General features: G+C 41.4%; 2 protein-coding genes across 6 annotated transcripts in view; one reads left to right on the forward strand and one right to left on the reverse strand.

The window, feature by feature from the left end:
* MRPS27 (mitochondrial ribosomal protein S27) overlaps positions 1 to 11,152 on the reverse strand; it is a 100,741-nt gene extending 89,589 nt beyond the window's left edge. Inside the window, exons 1-2 of one of the 2 annotated variants that reach the window (XM_054489902.2) lie at positions 10,942 to 11,152; positions 4,839 to 4,916 (exon numbers count right to left, since the gene is read on the reverse strand). In XM_054489902.2, the coding sequence (XP_054345877.1) occupies positions 4,839 to 4,916; positions 10,942 to 11,014 (151 nt within the window). In that variant the 5' untranslated portion in view covers positions 11,015 to 11,152. The remainder of the gene's footprint in view (positions 1 to 4,838; positions 4,917 to 10,941) is intronic. The other variant, XM_054489903.2, reaches the window with a different exon arrangement.
* PTCD2 (pentatricopeptide repeat domain 2) overlaps positions 11,145 to 21,336 on the forward strand; it is a 43,827-nt gene continuing 33,635 nt past the window's right edge. The window contains exons 1-3 of one of the 4 annotated variants that reach the window (XM_063664871.1): positions 11,145 to 11,302; positions 12,957 to 13,049; positions 17,398 to 17,527. In XM_063664871.1, coding sequence (XP_063520941.1) covers positions 11,191 to 11,302; positions 12,957 to 13,049; positions 17,398 to 17,527 — 335 coding nt within the window. In that variant the 5' untranslated portion in view covers positions 11,145 to 11,190. Of the gene's footprint in view, positions 11,303 to 12,956; positions 13,050 to 16,750; positions 16,877 to 17,397; positions 17,528 to 21,336 lie in introns of those variants that run through there. The other 3 variants (XM_054489904.2, XM_063664872.1, XM_054489905.2) reach the window with 3 other exon arrangements.

Here is a 21,336-nt window from a genome sequence, read left to right on the forward strand (position 1 = left end):
ATGTCTCTACGTGATATTTACTCATTGCAGACTTTTATTTTTTTGAGACAGAGTCAGCTCTGTCGCCCAGGCTGTAGTGCAGTGGCGTGATCTCTGGCTCACTGCAACCTCTGCCTCCCGGGTTCAAGCGATTCTCCTGCTTCAGCCTCCGTAGTAGCTGGGATTACAGGTGTGCGCCACCATGCCCGGCTAATTTTTGTAATTTTAGTAGAGACAGGGTTTCACCATGTTGCCCAGGCTGGTCTTGAATTCCTGACTTGAAGTGATCTGCCTACCTCAGCCTCCCAAAGTGCTGAGATTATAGGCGTGTGCCACTGCGTGCAGCCCCGTTGCAGATTATTATACTCATTATTTGGCAAACAGTCACTGCTTACTCAGGTATCCATGACAATGTTCCCTGGATTTGTGTGACTGACTATACCCAACACCAAGACACCAAACCTAGTGGCCTCATTTCCTAATCTTCCCTACATACCTAGGAAAGTGTTAATAAGCTTTCCTGGAAAGCTTATCTGTACTTCACTGCACTTTGCTTATAATTCACATATGGCACGTTCGAACACGCCTTGCTGTATAACTATGAGTCCATACTGGTCTGATCACTAGAACAGTATAGTATTGGCCCTACAGAGCATTTTAGGATATGTGGAAGTTGTTCTTGATTGTCACAATGATTGAAAGGCATTACTGGCACTAAATGGACAGAAAACAGGGAATTCAGATGACCTGCAATGCTGAGACTGTCCCGTACATCAAAACACTGTCTCTAGTGGGAGCCAGGGCTCTCAGTATGAAAGACGGGAGATACAAATATGGACTGGAGCAAGGCAAGAAGAATTCCATGGGGATGAACTTGGGATTGGTGTGAACTCATTATCTGCAAAATATATATAGTATATGTACATGCATATGTGTACATGTATGTTTATGTGTATGTCCATTCATTTTTTTTTCCAGAACTGTTCACTGAATGGGCCAAGAAGCAAAAATTTCACAGTAGCAAAAGGACACCTAGCACCTAGATCTTGGTTTCTAATGCCATTCCTCACCAAAAGTAACCAGAGCTCCTTGGAGAAATGGTTGATTCCAGGGCTAGGTCAGGAAAGGTACATAGTGAGCCTGAAACACCTTGTTATATGAGAGAAAGTAAGTTATCAAAAAAGAGGGGGGTGGGGGGAAATGGAATCCAGCTTGAAAGGGGTTCTATCAGCCAGGTCTGGGATATTTAGACCACCAAAATAATTGAGGAGGGTAATGAATCATTTAAAAAATTCACAAATTGATGATTTAAACATAATGCATGATAATAAACAGATAAATGAGAAAAAAATGAGAGAAAAGGAAGTTCTTGCTTACAGTAGAATACTGTGTTAGCTAGTAAATCTGGAGAAATTTTTAGAGTTGGAAAATCATTACTTTGCAACCATTATAGTAAAGATTGATTCAGGCTAAAGCCATGAATGGATGCTAAATCTAAGAGCAAACTTTTGATAAACAACATATTTGCATTGTATTAAAGTCTCTCTACAAGAATAGCCTATTAATCAGAAGGGAGAAAAACAGTAACTCTACAGTGGAGAAATCAGACACAGTTGACTAGGTGATCAAAATTGACATCACCAGTGAAGGCATATGGTATCAGGTATGTCCACACGTGATACCCTGGCAGGGGCACAACATCACTGAGAGTATTCTGGCTGGGGAAGCATAACAATGAGAAAATAGCAGAAAAATCCAAAAAAGAGGAATATTCTATTTAAAAAAAGAGATTGGGTTCTTTAAAAATATATAGGACAATGTCGTAAGAAACAAAGAAAGGATAAGGAACTATGATTCTAGACAGCATCCTGTACTGGAAGAGGAAAAATGCTATGAGAGAGCCTATTATTGGGTCAATTTCCAAAACTGGGATACGAATAGTAAAGTATTATATTAATGTCAAAATTTCTGAAGTTGGTAGCTGTGCTATGATTATACAATAGAATATCCTTATCTCAGGTAATGTACATTGAAGTATTCAGGATAAAGAGCTATAATATATGAAACAAACTCCCAAATGATTAAAGAAAGTGTGTATACAGGGGGAAGGAGGAGAGAGAAAGCAAAAACAAATGAATCAAAATGGTAACAACAGGTGAACATGAGTAGAAGTAGTGCTGTGGTTTAAATATTTGTCTCGTCTGAAACTCATGTTGAAATTTAATCCCCAGTGTAACAGTTTTGAGAGGCCAGTGGATCATAAGGGCTCTCCCCTGATGAATGAATTAATCCATTTATGGACTAATGGGTTAATGGATTGATGGGTTATCATGGAAGTGGGACTGGTGGCTTCGTAAGAGGAAAAGAGACCTGAGCTAGCATGCTCAGCCCCCTCGCCATGTGATGCTCTGAGCCACCTCAGGACTCTGAAGAGTCCTCACCAGCAGGAAGGCTCTCACCAGATGCCAACCCTCAACGCTGGCCGCCTCAGCCTCTCTAACTGTAAGAAATAAATTCGTTTTCTTGATAAATGATCCAGTTTCAGGTATTGTTATAAGCAACAGAAAACAAACTAAGACAGATATAGAGGAGTTCTTTGCAGTTTTTATAAGTTTAAAATTATTTCCCGCTGGGCGCGGTGGCTCAAGCCTGTAATCCCAGCACTTTGGGAGGCTGAGGTGGGCAGATCACCTGACGCCAGGAGTTCAAGACCAGCCTGGCCAGTAGGCAAAACCCTGTCTCTATTAAAAATGAAAAAATTAGCTGGGCATGGTGGCATGCACCTGTAACTCCAGCTACTCAGGAGGTGGAGGCAGGAGAATCGCTTGAACCCAGGAGGTGGAGGTTGCAGTGAGCCGAGATAACACCACTGCACTCCAGCCTGGGCGACAGTACAGACTCTGTCTCAATAACAACGACAATAACAACAACAAAATTATTTCCAAATTAAAAGATTAAAAAAATTTGCCATGCCATTTGTGACAGAACAATTATACCACCAAAAACAACCTGTTTATCATTAATGGAACTAACTCCATTTTTCATATAAGCAAAGTTTTTTTTATGGAAAACAAGGTGAATTTTGCAACTCTATATTGAGGGAAGACATACCTTTGAATCAATCAGAACTTTACCAAGAGTTGTTCATTCTATAAATAAAATTATGTCATTATGATAGTGCCACTCCTGGTATTTGAATTTGCCAGTATACCGCATCTGTACCCATCTACACTTCTTCCATGTCTATAATTATTCCACATTTATATGCAATATTTACCTGCTTCACTGTTTCTTACTGTAGTTTTGCCTGGACATTTGTTTACAAATTGAAATACATATTGTTTAAGTTACTTCCCCTTTGTTTCTCCTCTGTATCATGGCGAAGGAATCATACTGATTTTTTTTTTTTTTTTTTGAGATGGAGTCTTGCTCTGTTGCCCAGGCTAGAGTGTAGTGGCAAGATCTCGGCTCACTGCAACCTCTGCCTCCCGGGTTCAAGCAATTCTCCTGCCTCAGCCTCCAGAGTAGCTGGGATTACAGGTGCCTGCCACTGCGCCCAGCTAATTTTTGTATTTTTTAGTAGAGACGGGGTTTCATCATCTTGGCCAGGTTGGTCTCAAACTCCTGACCTCGTAATCCACCAGCCTCAGCCTCCCAAAGTGCTGGGATTACAGGTGTGAGCCACCACACCCAGCCATATAATGGTTTTTAAAAGACTAAGTATAGATAGATTATATTAACTATGAATTTAGTTTCAAGATGGTAAAAGAAGAGTATGATAAAGTACTTGTTATAAGAAGGCTACCTTGGGCCTCTTATAGAGAGAATGAGACTGTAAGTTTCGCATGGAGAAGCTGCGATTACTTATCTTCAGATCTTCCACAGCTCTGCTTCAGCTGGCCTGTGCACATACACCCATCTCAGAGCTCACAGCCAACTCTGCTTGTGCAATCTCATCATCAGAAAAGAAAAGGATGAGATCTTTGAAAATCCCAATAAGGTAGCCATTACAGACAGCAATGTCTCCTGCACTTATGGGAAAAATCCATAAACACAGGGGACTTTATTCTTAACTGACATAAGGCCAAAACACAGCGAAAGAAATCTGGGGGAATATATTAGATCAGCATAGGAACTGATCCAAAAATTACATCAGTCTCATAAAACTATCACCAATCTATTTACTTCATTAATGTTCCGATGATGTTATATATACCAAAGGGCAGGCAGTACCAAAAGTCTAAAGTATGCACATTTTTAAAAACTGCTCATTGAGTCAGTGATTTCTTTTGGGGCTTGGTATTTTACAAAAGAAAGGCTGTTGTCTGTGTAATATGACATAGGGAACAGGAGAAAAGAAAGTATAATTACAAGCCCAAAGCCTGGGAAGATGTTAACCAACTATTTCTCTAAACAGCTTACATAAGATTGTAACATTGCCTTCAAACCTGTCACCTGGTAATGAAATAGAGAAGAGTCAAAAAGGGCTCTGAAGACCACAAGAGGAGTTAAGAAAATAAAGAGATTGACAATAAGACAGGACGAAATATAAAATACGAAATTCTGTAAAACAGACAGGCTGCATGAAAACCATATGGTAAAAATGGACAAAAAACAGAAGGAACTGTTTACATATTCTAAGGAGACTAATCATGGAGGCAAAAATGAAATATTATAAATGAACAGGATAAAACTGATTTTGCCATGTATAAAAGTCTAACTCTTTAAGACTTAAAACATGCTTATCTGAATTGAAACATCATAAAAGCATAATTTCATATATACGTTATATGAATAAATGATGGAAGACATACGGAGTGACCGAAAATGACACATATAATAGTCCAATAGGTACCTACCAAGACAGTAATGTTCTTTTTCTCTTGCTTCCCATTTGTGGCTGTCTACATAGGCTGCAGAAAGCAGGTATCTTTTACCTGAGAAAATAGGCAATTATTTCAACACACATGGTTTTACAAGAGGTTCATTTTATATGTTTTATTAAATATATCTTTGCTATCCTTTCAACTACTAGATTATATATTTTAAATAATCTAATACAGTACAGCAACCAATATCGCATAGTTGACAATTCAGTGAAGAACAAAATGCATTCAACCCCTAACAAGTGGAAGATGCAGAAAAACAGAATTTTCACAATAATTTTTTTAATAAAATAAACAGAGTCTTGCTATAATGCCCAGGCTGCAATGCAGTAGCTATTCACAGGCACAATCCCACCACTGATCAGCACAGGAATTTTGATGTGCTCAGTTTCCAACCTGGTTCACCCTTCCTGAAGCAACCTGGTAGTTCCCTGCTCCTGGAACGTCAATTATCATATCGATGCCAAACTTAGTGTGGACACTTGATCGGTATTGTGCACTACAGCCCAGAACTCCTGGGTGATCCTCCTGCCTCAGCCTCCCAAGTAGTTAGGATTACAGACACATACCACTGCGCTATGCCCATAATTTTATGGATAAAACTGTTGATAATTTTGTTCCTATAACTTTAAGACTAGGAGCCACTTGTTGCTAGTAAATTATAATCCAGGCAAGCCCTAGAACACCTTCTTAGAACCAAAAACACCTGCTGACTGTTGCTTAACTCATTAATTAAATGCCTTATAATTATTATGCCTAAAAACATTTTCATCGTAGATCCACAGGTTTCAATCATTTCACATAAAGCAAAGAGTAGTTTCTTACCCAATGAGCCAGCACCCTAGTGGTAAATTAAAGAAACTCACTAAGCCAAAGCTGAGGTAACATACAAGAGAGCATACCACTATTCCTAGCTCCTGGCACAATGCCTAGCCTTTGGCACTGTTTAACAAACATGAGCTCAAGGAGTGAATGAGAAAGAATGAATGGCAAGTTCGTCAAAATTTAAAACTTTTGTGCTTCGAAGTACAATCTCAGGAAAGTGAAAGTACAACCCAAAGAACAGGAGAAAATATTTGCAAAACATTTATCCAGTACAAGACTTGTATCCAAAATATTTCAATAAATCTTACAACTCAAAAATTAAAAAAAAGACAACCCAAATGAATGATGGGTAAAGGATTTAAACAGGTATACCTTTAAAAACATATATACACTGAGGTTGGTGGATCACTTAAGCTCAGGAGTTCAAGACCAGCCTGGGAAACATTGTGAAACCCCGTTTCTACAAAAAAACACAAATATTAGCCAGCCATGGTGGCATGCACCTGTAGTCCCAACTACTCAGGAGGCTGAGGTGGGAGAATCGACTGAGCCCGGGAGGCGGAGGTTGCAGTGAGTCAAGATCATGCCACTGCACTCCAGCCTGAGCAAGAGTGAGACACTGTTTCGAAAAAAAAAAAGAAAAGAAAAAGTAAAATATATATGTATACACACACAAATAGCCAATAATCATAAGGACAGATGCTTAACATAATTTGCCATTAGAGAAATGCAAAACAAAATCACCTGGAGAAACGAATGATACTCACTACAAATGACCACCATCAAAAAACAGATAATGACAGCTGCTGGGGAGGATGCAGAGAAACCAGAAACTCATACCTTACTGGAGAGAATATAAAACAGTGCAGCTGCTTTTTAAAGAATTTGGTAGCTCCTCAAAATGTTAACATGGAGTTACTCTATCACCCAGCAATTCCACTCCTAGGTTTACAACCAAGAAAAATGAAAACTTGTGTCCACAGAAAATTTGTACACAAATGTTCATAGTAGTATTCATAATGGACAAAAAGTGGAAACAACCCAAATATCCATCAATTGATGAATAAACAAAATGTGGTCTATCCTTACAATGGAATAGTATTTGGCAATAAAAAATGAAGTACTGATACATACTACATGGATGAACCCTGAAAACATGTTAAGCAAAAAAGATGCCAGTCACAAAAGACCACATATTATATGATTCCATTATATGAGCGATCCAGAATAGGTAAGTCTGTAGAGATAGAAAGTAGATTCATGGTTGCTAAGGGCTAAAGGTGAGGATCAGGAAAGCTAGCGGAGAAATGGGGAGCAATTGCAAATGGGCATGGAATTTCTTTTTGGGATAATGAAAATGTCCTAAAATAGCTTGCGACAATGGCTCCAGAACTCTGTGTTTATACTAAAACCTTTGAATTATATACTTCATTTGTTGTTTCTTTGTTTGTTTTTGAGATGGAGTTTTGCTCGTTGCCCAGGGTGGAGTGCAATGGTGTGATCTCGGCTCACTGCAATTTCCACCTCCCAGGTTCAGGTGATTCTCCTGCCTCAGCCTCCCGAGTAGCTGGGATTACAGGCTCCTGCCACCATGCCTGAATAATTTTTTGTATTTTTAGTAGAGACGGGGTTTCACCATGATAGCCAGGCTGGTCTCAAACTCCTGACCTTAGGAGATCCCCCAGCCTTGGCCTCCCGAAGTGCTGGGATTACAGGCGTGAGCCACCATGCCTGGCCTGAATTGTGTATTTTAAATGAATGAATTGTATGGCATGTGAATTATACCTCAATAACTCTGTTTAAAAAAATAGAAAAACAGCCAGGTGCAGTGGCTCATGCCTGTAATCCCAGCACTTTGGGAGGCTGAGGTGGGCGGATCACCTGAGGTCGGGAGTTCGAGGCGAGCCTGACCAACATGAAGAAACCTTGCCTCTACTAAAAATACAAAATTAGCCAGGCGTGGTGGTGCATGCCTGTAATCCCAGGTACTTGGGAGGCTGAGGCAGGAGAATCGCTTGAAGCCAGGAGGCGGAGGTTGTGGTGAGCCAAGATCACGCCATTGCATTCCAACCTGGGCAATAAGAGCCAAACTCTGTCTCAAAAAAAAAAAAAACAGAAAAAATGACAGATAATTATGCTGAGGTCACAGCAGACCAAAAGCCCAACACAACTAGATAGCATGGGGGCTGATTAAACACAATATTGGAATGCTGTTTTTATTCTCTACCTACTTTCCAGCTCAAACAAATAAACAAATACAAACACATCTGTGTGAATTTATACACAGTTCATTCTCTTACTGTGAGCACAGACCTTTACTAGAATAATATATCTAAATTTGAGTTCTACAAATTAAATAATTAGGCAACAATAAGGTTTCCAAAGACGGTTTCAAAAGGAGAACTAAGAAAAGACTATAATTATTTAAATTAATTTCCATTTTTTTTTTGTTTTGGAAATGGAGTTTCGCTCTTGTTGCCCAGGCTGGAGTGCAATGGCATGATCTTGGCTCACTGCAACCAGAAGGCGGAGGCCTTCCGGGTTCAAGCGATTCTCCTGCCTCAGCCTCCTGAGTAGCTGGGATTACAGGCATGCGCCACCACGCCTAATTTTGTGTTTTTAGTAGAGACGGGGTTTCTCCATGTTGGCCAGGCTGGTCTCAAACTCCCGACCTCAGGTGATCTGCCCACCTCAGCCTCCCAAAGTGCTGGGATTACAGGTGTGAGCCACCACACCCGGCCTAATTTTATTTATTATTATTATTATTTTTGAGATGGAGTATCTCTCTGTTGCCCAGGCTGGAGTGTAGTGGCATGATCTTGGCTCACTGCAACCTTTGCCTCCAGGCTTCAAGCAATTCTCCTGCCCCAGGGGGATGGTTCTAGAATACCCCCTCGAATACCAAAATCTGAGAATGCAGAAGTCTCTTACATAAAATTGCATAGTATTTGCAAATAACCCACAAACATCCTCCTGCATTACTTTAAGTCTGGGGTGTCCATTTTTTTGGCTTCCCTGGTCACATTGGAAGAAGAACAATTGTCTTGGGCCACACATACATAAACTACACTAACACTAATGATAGCTGATGGGCAAACAAACAAAACAAAAAATGCTAAAAATCTCCTAATATTTTAGGTAAGTCTACAAATTTGTGTTGGGCCACATTCAAAACTGTCCTGGGCTGAGGGTTGGACAAGCTGCTTTAAGTCATCTCTAGATTACTTATAATACCTAATACAATGTAAATGCAATGTAAGTCGTTGTCATATTTTCTTTGTATTATTTTACTGTTGTATTATTTTTTATTGTTAGTTTTTGTTTTGTTTTGTAGTATCTTGATCAGCTGTTGGTTGACTCTGCAGATGCAGAATGCTCGGATAAGGAAGCCAACTGTACTCCCGGATACCAGTGACTTGCTTACTCTCTACTTATTATCTGTTATTCTCTATGCCTTCATTCTAGCATATGCTTCATTCTAGCATAAGTAATCACCTTTCTACATTCTGGAGTCAGAAAGGACAATATCTAGATCATTGCTCAAGAGTTCTGAACTGGGAGATTAAAAAGCTGGGCCAGCTGGGCACAGTGGCTCACGCCTGTAATCCCAGCACTTTGGGAAGCAGAGGCAGGTGGATCACCTGAGGTCAGGAGTTCGAGACCAGCCTGACCAACATGGAGAAACCCCGTCTCTACTGAAAATACAAAATTAGCCGGGAGTGGTGGCGCATGCCTGTAATCCCAGCTACTCGGGAGGCTGAGGCAGGAGAATCACTTGAACCCGGGAGGCAGAGGTTGCAGTGAGCCGAGATCGTGCCATTGCACTCCAACCTGGGCAACAAGAACAAAACCCGAAAAAAAAAAAAAAAGGCTGGGGAGGTGATGGTGGGGAAAGACAGGACTCCCAGAATGCCCTCTGTGTGTAGTTGTTCACGGAAACCACATGAACAGAAAATAGCTACAACAGCTAATTCTTACTAAGGTGTCAAGCATTGTGCATAACACTGCCTAATGTGTGACATTAAACGTTTTCACCAGGTCAGCCACTTAATCTTCAGAAAACTGGTGGCCAACTATGAGGTTTCACATTGACGTTTAATGGCTGTTCCTAAAGAAGTGCGTGCTTTTTTAAAAAATAGAGGATGGGAGGTAGGTTGGAAAGAGAAGATAAGCGGCATTGGAAAAATCGAGTGTGATTATTGCATTTTTACCAAATATGTCTGTCTGGATTATGTGGTTAGAATCACTGCAAATTTGGCTTCTATAAATACTTTAAAACTTTTTTCCAATGTTTTCATTATCAGATCCACTATGCAGGCTTTGAGTGGGCTGCCATTTAGTTCAGATATCAAAGTACTTTGCAAGTAACTATTAGCATTTATTATCTACACGTGGAAAACTATAGCAAAGAAAGGTCAATCAAAAGTTGTGCTCAAGGTCATCAGATAAAATGACATTAATACTGAAAAATTCTTCCACGAAGACCAGGGGTCCAGCTAAATGTGTGGTGGTGGGAAAAATGTTTATCTGACGTCCCTCTAAAGAAACCTCAGATGGGAGAAAAATGTCCCAGCCCCAGGAATGGACACATTTAGGTTTTTGCTTTTTCTTTTTTTTTTTTTTGAGACAGGGTCTCGCTCTGTTGCCCAGGCTGGAGTGTAGTGGCGCGATCTCTGCTCACTGCAACCTCCGCCTCCTGAGTTCAAGCGATTATCCTGCCTCAGCTCCCCCAGTAGCTGGGATTACAGGCGCGCGCCACCATGCCCAGATAATGTCTTTGTATTTTTTTAGTGGAGATGGGGTTTCGCCCTGTTGGCCAGGCTGGTCTCGAACTCCTGGCCTCAACTCCTGGTCTCAACTCCTGGTCTCGAACTCCTGGCGATCCGCCCGCCTCGCGTTCCCAAAGTGCTGGGACCACAGGCGTGGGCCACCGCGCCCGGCGCACATTTGGGTTTTTCGTGGTCAGCAAAAGCACGACCACCCCAACACATAAATCTGGCGAATCATACGCAAATTCCCTCATGCTATATAACCTTCCATTGCTCTTCGTACCTTTGGACAGGAACATATTGCTATTTTAGGGAAGGAAACAGATCAGATACCTTGTCTCCTTCTTCTGCACTACCAAACACCCCAAATGGCGTCCCTAGCAATCAGATTCAAGAAACATTTCCTCTCCTCTTGAAAGCCCACCGCTCCCTTCACCCAAAGAACAGAATAATCAGGGGCCTAATGAAGCTGTCCCGCCAACCTGCAGGAGAGAGCTGAGGAAGAACCACTTGCCGCGCCAGGAGCATCCCGCGCCGCACTATGGAGGCAGCCATCTTGGAGCGTACCAAAAGGAACAGCCAACCGGTTACGGACAGAGGAAGGGGCGGGGTTACAGCTCGACCTCTAGGGGCGCCCAGAATTGGACGAATCCTGTTTGTCGCCCTCGACAACAGGACCGACGCTCCGCCTCCTCGCCCCGGTTCCAGTAGTTGGTACGGTCCGAGACAGTATGGCTGCTGCACTTCGGCCTTCGAATCGAGTTCTCCTGCAGGCGCTGCAGACTTTGGTGTATCCTGGGGTGGGAGGCTCCGGCTCTGTCAGCTGCCGCTGCCCTCTCGGAGGTATCCGCGGCCTTAGCCTAGGGAAGGAGGGGAGGGATGGGAGAGGAAAGAGTGTTAGACCCCAGCTAGCATCTCGGTGGAGCAGCCACAGCTCCTAAGTCACTCACTGGCCTGGAGCACACCCTCGCCCTCTAGTTGCACGTGGGTGCAGTGGTGACCCCTGGGGGTCGTGGATACCCCCAGTGCCTGCAAATCGAAGGACTGCTGGGGTCTTGACCTTGGGGCTGTAGTGCTCCCTCAGATGGGGCGACGTTGGTCTTCAGGAACATCCCTCCCGCCTTGGGTGACTTTTTGTTTTGTTTTGTTTTTGAGACGAAGTCTTGCTCTGTCTTCCAAGCTGGAGTGCGGTGGCGCGATCTCGGCTCACTGCAGCCTCCGTCTCCCGGGTTCAAACGATTCTCCTGCCTCAGCTTCCCGAGTAGTTGGGACTACAGGCGTGCGCCACCACGCCCGGGTAATTTTTTGTATTTTTAGTAGAGACGGGTTTCACTATGTTGGCCAGGCTGGTTTCGAACTCCTGACCTCGTGGTCCACCCGCCTCGCCTCTGCCTCCCAAAGTGCTGGGATTATAGGAGTGAGCCACCGCGCCCGGCCTTTTTCTTTTCTGCAGAGTTTGGAAGCAGAGGTCTTATGGAGTCTCAGTTCTGCTAACAGTCTAAAAGACTTACGGCACGTTTCTTCATTTTTCAAAACTATCCTCTAACATCTCTATGAAGAGAGTTAAATCTGAAGATGCTAGTGAGTGATAGTAAAAATGTTTGTCAGGCATTAATGTATTTTACATACATTAATTCCTTTTCTCTAGACAACACCCAGCAAGAGAAGTACCATTCTTTTCTCCATTTAGAGGAGGAACAAGGTTAAGTAATTTGCCCAAGGTCAGAGGGAACTGTTAGAGGTGGGATTTGAACACACCCAACAATAGAAACCTGCTCCTAACCACTTCACTGGACTGCCTTTCTGTAAATAAATAGCAACTTTTATTGTTACCTTGTTACTGCAGCTCACAGAACTCTGTTAGTGCGTGATTCTTCCACCACGCTTCATCCGTTTTATGTCATGCACAGCCAAGGATCCTAAAGAATGGATGATGTTTCGCAAATCTACTAAGCTGGGATCAGTGATTTCCATGTATCTCAAATGTATTTTGAGTCCACATCTGAGAGGCCTTAACCCCCTCATTTCACAGAGGACAAAACTGGGAGTTCCAGTGGTCACGCTGCAGCTTTTTCCACTACACTGTGCTTCTCCCTGGATAAACCAAAACTAAATATGCCTGTTTTGCATTTAAATGTTATTAGTTTTTTTTTTTAAATGCCCTTGATACCTTTAACCGATGGCAAATGCCCATTTGTACTTCAAATCCCAACTTCCTGTCAACCAGTCCCCACACAGGTTTATCACTAGCTACGGTTAATCACTAGCTTCTTTCACACACAAAAATAAAACCTGTTTTGCTGAGGATTTGCATTCTCTGGTAGTTCAGAAATGGTTTTTCCAGGATTTATATTTGTACAATTTGTACAGTCATATTTGTACCTGTCTAATGGATTATTTATAATAGATGTTAGAGGCAATCAAGCTCTATTCGTGTTATTTGCTAACTTCTAAAACAGTCAAAATGACTTTACTTTTTTCTTTCTCTGATTTTTAGCTAAAAGATACCTACTTACAGATAATGTGGTGAAATTAAAAGAATTTCAACAAAAGAAAGTGGCTATTGCATGTAATCTTTCTGGCACTAAAGGTAATAGAATCTATTTTGTTAATTCTGTCATTTATCTGTCATTTAAGTTTCTCTGTCTTTATCCCTATTCAGTGTCTCCTTCAGTGACTTTATTATCCCTTAGAAAAAGTTGAGACCATTTATTGTTAGTTTCATAGTGAACTCTTATATTTATCTTGCATCTTATACTTTGCTGCTACAACGTCTACAGCTGTCCTCTCATTCCTTCTCTTACGATCCCAGAGAAATATTAAAGCTAGTGCTGCGGTTGGTCTTGTCTAGATCTGTGCCACTAAAAGTGTGGTTTGAGGACCAGTGGCATCAGCATCTATTGGGTGGTTGATAGAAATGCAGTTAGAAAGGCCCCAGATCATTCATACGCACAATAAAGTTTAAGAACTTCAGATGATTAGCTTTCAAACTTTTTGATGTAACCTTCAGTGAAAAATGCATTTTATGTTGCATCTCAGTACACACAAACATATCTATATATAAATGAAATCAAATGAAACAAAACAGTACTGTGTGTGATGATACATTTGGTATTTTTCACTCTGTGCTAGAAAAGTCAGTAGGATCAAAAATTTCTTAAAAAACAAGAGAAACCTGACTACCAAACCTAGGATTTGGCTGGGCATGATGGCTCATGCCTGTAACTCCAGTACTTTGGGAGGCCAAGGCAGGAGGATTGCTTGAGCCAGGGAGTTTGAGATCAGCCTGAGCAACATAGACCTCATCTCTACAAATTTTTTTAAAGTTAGTTGGGCGTGGTGGTGCGTGCCTGTAGTCACAGCTACTCCAGGGACTGAGGTGGGAGGATTGCTTGAGCCTGGGAGGTCTAAGGTGCAGTAAGCCATGATCACATCACTGTACTCCAACCTGGGTGACAGAGTGAGACCCTGTCTCAAAAAAAAGATAAATCTGGGATTTGCTTTGAAAAAAAATCCAGTGTGTTTGAGGATTGTAGTGTAGAGGAAACATAATTAGCAAAATATTGATAATGATTGAGGCTGTGTAATGGCACTTAGTGAGGGGGATTACTATCCTGTTCTTTCATTTCTTGGGTATGTTTGAAAATTTTTGTTATAAAAAGCTAAAAACAAGAACACCACCCTAGGTCTTTTTCCCTTTCAGCACCTGAGAAATCTTGTTGCATTCATTCTCTCCCTCCTGCACATAGAGTTCTTCCCAGCATTTCATACCTTTTATTGTGTGTGGATGCAGCAGTGGTCCCTGGGGGTTGTGGATATACCTCCTTGATCCTCCTTTATGAACACATCTAAGACTTTCCTTTTTTTTTTTAATAACTCTTGGTGTCCCTACTGACTTTTTCAACCATAGACCCAGCTCTCCTTCCTCTCACTGCCAGATGTTTGTGAGCTCCTGATTAACACATTAACATTCTCTTTGTTTTGGTTTGTTTTTTAAGAGACAGTCTCGCTCTGTCACCTAGGCTGGAGTGCAGTTGGCACCATCATAGCTCACTGCAGCCTCAAACTCTTGGATTTAAGCAATCCTTCTGCTTTAGCCTCCTGAGTAACTAGGACTACAGTGCCACCATGCCGCCTAATTTTTAATTTTTAATTTTTTTTTGTAGAGACAGTCTCACTGTGTTGCCTAGGCTGGTCTTGAACTCTCAGGCTCTAGCTAGTATCCCGCCTCAGTCTCCTAAAGTACAAGCCTGAGCCACTGCACCCATCCTGATACTTTCTGCCTCCATTCCCTCACAATTCAGTCCTCCAGAAATCAATGTTCTCTCACTGCTCCACTAATCATACTGTTATATAATACCATATAGGGGGCAAAAAAAAATAAACCTTTGGAATGGGGGGAATATATTTATCCCCAGTTGAGTAGGCTCAATCTAGATTTCACTTCAGTCTTTTCTTTCTACCCCAGGTATTTTAGATCTATGTGAGGTTTGCAGTTAGGGCTTCATGTCATCCAGTTGTGATTTCCAGTTGTCATAGTCTTCATAAGGCTGTGGCAGTTGTATACATGTTCTCAAAGGCAATTAATATAATCAGTGCCAATCTGCTCTGTTGTCAGACTGATATGTTTAAAGTCCTGTCAACCTTTTATCATTTTGAGAGCCCACAGTGGTACTCTTTTGTATACCACACTATTAACATACTCATTTCTCTGGCATCCTGGCTCTCCCGTGATGGACTCCGCCTTTTCTAGGGCGGTTTCTGGTTGATCTAGTCATGACTTTTCCCTCCACACCTGTCATTCCCAGTTCTGTTCTGTTGCTCATGCTGATTCCCTTACCTAGAATACCCCCCTCCTCCATTTCTCCAACCTGATTCAGCCCTTTCCTTTCTCACTGGTACCCCTCCACTTTCACCAACCTGGTCTGTTCTGAGTCATAATAATAAAGGTTGTAACAGGACTATTCTGTCCACTCTGAGTTGTAATAGGTGTTGTAACAGGACAGAAGAGTCTTATTATGTTTATAGTATTCATGTGTCACCTCCTCCATCATTGTTTTCAGGTAGCTTTGTATAAATTTAGCTTGCCCTCCCCAAAACACTTAAGTTCTTTGAGTGCAGGAACTATTCCTTACCCTTCTTGGTGTCTCACACAAAGAAGGATACTTCTGAGTATGATTATATGATAAACAAATGTTGATTGATTTGTTTTAAAACACAAGTTTTATCTGTTGAAATACTGGATTCTTAAGGTGTTTTTTTTTTTTTTTCTGAGACGAAGTCTCGCTCTGTCACCCAGGCTGGAGTGCAGTGGCATGATCTCGACTCATTGCAACCTCTGCCTCCCAGGTTCAAGCAATTCTTGTGCCTCAGCCTCCCTAGTAGCTGGGATTACAGGCGTGCACCACCACACCTGGCTACTTTTTGTATTTTTGGTAGAGACGGGGTTTCACCATGGTGGCGAGGCTGGTTTCAAACTACTGACCTCAAGTGATCCACCCACCTCGGCCTCCCAAAGTGCTGGGATTACAGGCCTGAGCCACTGCACCCGGCCTCTTAAGGTTTATTAAGGAAGATTAAGAAGTACAAGATGTAACGTCATCTCTTTGATGACTTGAGACTTTTTAGACTGGAAGTTGCTTAGAAATATTTAATAGACTAAATCCTCTTAGATCTAACAGGTGACACAAGGAATGAAAATGAGAACAATAATGTTTCTATTTACTGGAAGTTACCTTATGGCAAATGCTTTACATATATCATCTCAGGTAACCCTGTGAAGAAGGTACCACGATCCTTACTTTACACATGAGGAGTCAAGTCTCAGAGCAAGGGTCTCCATCAGAATGCAAGTGGCCGAGCTTAGATTTCAGCCTAGGTCCTTCCATCTCTAGAGCCTTTAGCTGTTACGTGGTTCTGCAAATAAAAATTGGAAGAGCCACTGTGTTATCTCAAACCTAGTAGGTCTTTTCTTTTAAATTGAGAACAGTGCCTCTGCTTCTAGTTCTTGTGTTTTAGATGTATTTGTGCCTCTCCTTTCAGCAGCATTCCTTCAAAGCTCTGGGCCTTGGAACAAATCCTATAGCTATTTCCTGGCAGCTTCTGATACTGACAACAGTTCTGCCTTCTGGAAAGCAGACACTTGGTTGGTGCCTGCTTTGCTTTTCACCCCACATTTTGGTGGGAATAAAGCCCCTTATTGATGCCAAGAAGAGGTGCCTCCTTTTGGTTTTTGTCCCCACAGTTGATCAGATACAAAGACATGGGAGAATGATAGACTGTGATGACATTGAAATGATTCTGTCACTAAAAAACTGCTGCTGTTTGGAGGACTGTTTTCCCTCCTGCCCATTACATATTGCTTTGGCATGCCTTCTAACAGCTGAGTAAAAAGAGACCAAGAGGAATGAAAAAGAGGTAAGGTTGAATCAAATGAAAGAAACATGAGTCATGTGGGTCCACCATTGTGGACAAACCTACCTTCAACTCACATTTTCTTTTTAGTTTTCCCATTTGGTTCTCTGCCAGTTGACGGTTTGGGTGTCTGGCTACATTTTCTTTCTTTTTCTCATGAGTCACCTAGAGATTCAGTTATTTGAGCCAAGCCTCTGGAACAGTAATTCTCAAACTTTAGTATACCAGAGGATCACCTAGGGAATCAAAAATGCCAATTCTTGAGCTCTTACCCCACAGATTTTATTTTAGAGAGTCTTGAGTGGGCCTGGCCCTGTGCCCATGTCTCTGCCTCCTGTGACAGATGCCATCTGCTGACACTGTTCTAGAGGAGATTGGCCAGTGATGGCAGCTGTGTGTTCCTGAACCCCTCTCAGTGTCCCTCTGCAGTGAGCCGGGGTTGGGCTTCCCCGTCTTCCTGAGGTCAGACTCCTTATACTCCCAGTCAGCCTGAGTGATGGTCACCATACTGTGCTTTCTTCCAGAAATGTATTTTAGAAACTTGAAAGAGAAACTGACCCAGAACAAGCTCATCTTGAAGGGGGAGTTGATAACCTTACTACATTTGTGTGAGTCCCGGGACCATGTGGAACTGGCTAAAAATATTATTTACAGGTAAGGCATTTCCTTGGAATGTTGCCACCCTTCTCCCTTCTTACTCTGTTCCTTTCTATGAGCAGTCTGATCCACTTTGAAGTTGTTGCCACCTCTATACCGGTGACTTCCAGATCTCTTGTTCAGATGCCTACCTTGAACTCCAGATACTTACATTCACTTAATGAGCACACACTTACTGGGTTCCTACTATATGCTGGGTGCTAAGGATAGAAAAGCAGATATTTTATGTCTAAAGAAGTTACCAGCCTATCACTGACTTATCACCTAGGTCTTCAAATTCATTATGTACAAATTCACTCCTCTTCTGTTTTCCTTCTCACTGGCTAGTCACTCAGGACAGATATTTTGGAGCCTCTTTACTCTCATGTCATTTGCCTCTCTTTCCTGATAGGGTAAGAAATCCTCTTGGTTCCACTTCCTTGGTATCTCCCTCTGCTCCAGCCTTCCTCCCTCTCTCTCCGTTAGCAGTGTCTTAGTTCAGGCTTTAATGTCTCTCACCTAAATCCTTTCAGTGGACTCCTATTTTCCCTCCTCCAGTCCTGCTATACCTTTCTGATCCATTATTAAAGTTTCCCATGTCAGAAAGAACTCACATGTAAGCATAGCCTGCCACTGGGAAAGCCAGCAAAGGCCTTGCTTATCAGGGAGCAGTATGACATCAAATCAACAGACTTCATTTCTGAAATTAAGTTCATTGCTTTTTTCCTTTTTTTTTTTTTTAACTATTTTCCTTTTTTTTTTTTTGAGATGAAGTCTTGATCTGTTGCCCAGGCTGGAGTACAGTGGCGTGATCTTTCAGCTCAATGCAACCTCCACCTCCAGGTTCAAGCAATTCTCCTGCCTCAGTCTCCCAAGTAGCTGGGGTTACAGGTGCCTGCCACCACACCCGGCTAATTTTTGTATTTTTAGTAGAGAGTGGATTTTGCCATGTTGGCCAGGCTGGTCTCGAACTCCTGGACTCAAGTGATCCACCCACCTCAGCCTCCCAAAGGCTGGGATTACAGGCATGAGCCACCACGCCCAGCCCTCCTTTCCATTTTTAAAAGATCTGTTTCTATATATGAACCTGCGTTTATATGTACATTTATAGAGAGAAATACAAGATAATCATATAAAGAATACTGGAAGATTCTCTACCAAAAGTTAACTGGTTCTCTGGGAATTATGGATTATGTATTTTTTGTTTATCTAAATGTATATTTTTCTGATTTCTCAAACTTGTCTACAGTGGACATTAATTTTATAACATTAAAAAAAGTCTTTTTTTAAGTAAAAATTAAAAAATTCATTGAAAAATTGAAAAACACCAAAAAGTAGAGAGAAGTAATATATCACAAATTCTGCTGTTTCAGTTGTGTGTTGCTGTATAACAAACCACACCAGAACTTAATGGCTTAACACAGTGACTATTTATTATTTCTCATAATCCTGGGATCAGGAATTCAGGCCCATCTCCACTGAGCAGTTCTTGGTTGGTGTCAGATGAAGCCACTCACTCATCTGCAGTCAGCTGGTAGCTGGGCTGTACTACACGGTCCAAGAAGGCCTCTCTTGAGTTTGTGATGCCTCATTGCTCCTCCATGTGGCCTTTCCCTGTCTTTCTGGAGTGCCTCATTATTCATTTGTGAGTTTGAGCTGCACTGGCCCACAGCCCAGATGGGAGCTGCCAGGCATGATAGAGCTGCCCAGAATTGGCGTGGCTTCTCTTGGTTAAGGCAAGTTGCCTGGCCAGACCAAAGTCAAGGGGAGGGGAAAAGGATTCTACCTCTGGATGGATGGAACCATATGCACATACAGAGAAGGAAGAAATTGATGGCAGCCATCTTTGGGGCCTGTTGCTCCCATCTAAGAAACCACTGTTAATATTTTTGCGTTTTTTTTTTCCACAGATGTAAAGATTTCGTTATTTTGGTAGATTTTGCTTTACATTGTTAGTTATTGCTGTATAATAATTTTCTAAATATAAATATTTTCATGTTAATCATATCCTTAGGAATCATAGTTTAATGGCAATACATTATTTATTATATGTTAGGTATTTTCATCAACTATGCCCATATTGTTGGACATTGAAGTTTTTTCTAATATTTCACCAGTATAAATAATGTCATGATGAGAAACTCGCTGCATAAAACTTACTGTTTGTTTCCTTTTGGGGATCAGGGGGTATGAACTTTTTAAAGTTTATCAATATATAACTGTCAGATTATTTTCCAAAAGTGTTATGCTAATTTAAAGTCACACTGTATCTACAAACTTAATTCTGTATTTCAGTTTCACAAAGTTAAATCATTTCCCTTTGGCATGTTTTCCTCTCATTTTACTACACAAAGCTATTCAATGTTTATAAGAGTAGTAAAATGAGATAAATATTCTGAACACTCTTTCTACTCTTATTTTTATCATAAATATTCAAAGTATGACTCAATTCCTTTACTGATGCTAATAAATCTCTACCCAGTTGCTGACCTTTTCCCCCTCTATTTGTAGACAGCTGGACAAGTGGAAAGATGGGTAGATCCAAGGCTCAACCAACATGTTCTCTTTCTCCCTGAGTCACGCAGCCTGTGGCTGGGAAAGGAGAGTCATGAGCTGAAACATAAGCTTTTTATTGAGCCAAAAATGGGGAGCATCTTAATACCCTCATTATGTTGACCAAATGCTGTTTGGTTTATTGAGGAATTTTAGATCCTCTTGAACATTTCTTGTCCAGAAGGCAGTTCATTATCTGAGTGACTTTCTAGCACTTTTATTAATGTGAATGTCATTTAGCATGTTAATGTCAAATCAGCAACTTGTTTTTGCTTTCTTTTGCTTTTAATCTGGCACAGGTTTCTCATGAGAATATTTACTGAAATATGTTGATTTTTGAAGATGTTTTCCTTAGCATGCCTTACGTTTTATAAAGATTTATATGTTGAAGACTTGTGTGCCAGGCACATCATCTCATTTAATCTTCACAAAAAAACTGAGTTGGGTTCTCTTCTTCCTTCCATTTTACAGATGAGGAGACGGAAGCACAGAGTAGTTAATTAATTTGCTCATCGTCACACAAGTAGAAGAGCTAGGATTTGAATGATCAGTTTGGATTCAGAGCCTGAAAACCCTTAACCACTATCCTATATTGCCTTCCAAAAACTTAATTTATAAGTGTTGTAATGAAGCAATGAATATTATTTATAACTTCTTTTTTTTTTTTGAGATGGAGTCTCGCTCTGTCGTCCAGGCTGGAGTGCAGGGGTGCGATCTCGGCTCACTGCAAGCTCCGCCTCCTGGGTTCATGCCATTCTCCTGCCTCAGCCTCCCAAGTAGCTGGGATTACAGGCGCCCACCACCACGCCCGGCTAATTTTTTTTTTTTGTATTTTCGGTAGAGACGGGGTTTCACCATGTTAGCCAGGATGGTCTCGATCTCCTCACCTTGTAATCCGCCCGCCTCGGCCTCCCAAAGTGCTGGGATTACAGGTGTGAGCCACTGTGCCCGGCCTATTTGTAACTTCTATAAGTGGATAATGAAATGTATCAAAGTACACCTCATCATTCTATTATGGTATCATTGTAGTATATGCATTTAGAATAGACTAGCATAATACTACTCTGACTCCTCGATGATTTTAAGCAGAAGGTAAAAAGTATCCTGTTTTGTCATCAGCGCTTCTCCCCAAGGTATTTTAGATTCACTCATTATATGAATCTAAATCTAAAAGAAATATGAATATGAAGATTCTTAATGAATAAGTCTTTCTAAAATCTGATTTACATGTAATCATGAGGTGTTGATTTTGTCACATATTGTCCTCTTGGTGT

Source organism: Pongo pygmaeus, chromosome 4 (genome assembly GCF_028885625.2).
Source record: "Pongo pygmaeus isolate AG05252 chromosome 4, NHGRI_mPonPyg2-v2.0_pri, whole genome shotgun sequence".
Taxonomy (NCBI): domain Eukaryota; kingdom Metazoa; phylum Chordata; class Mammalia; order Primates; family Hominidae; genus Pongo; species Pongo pygmaeus.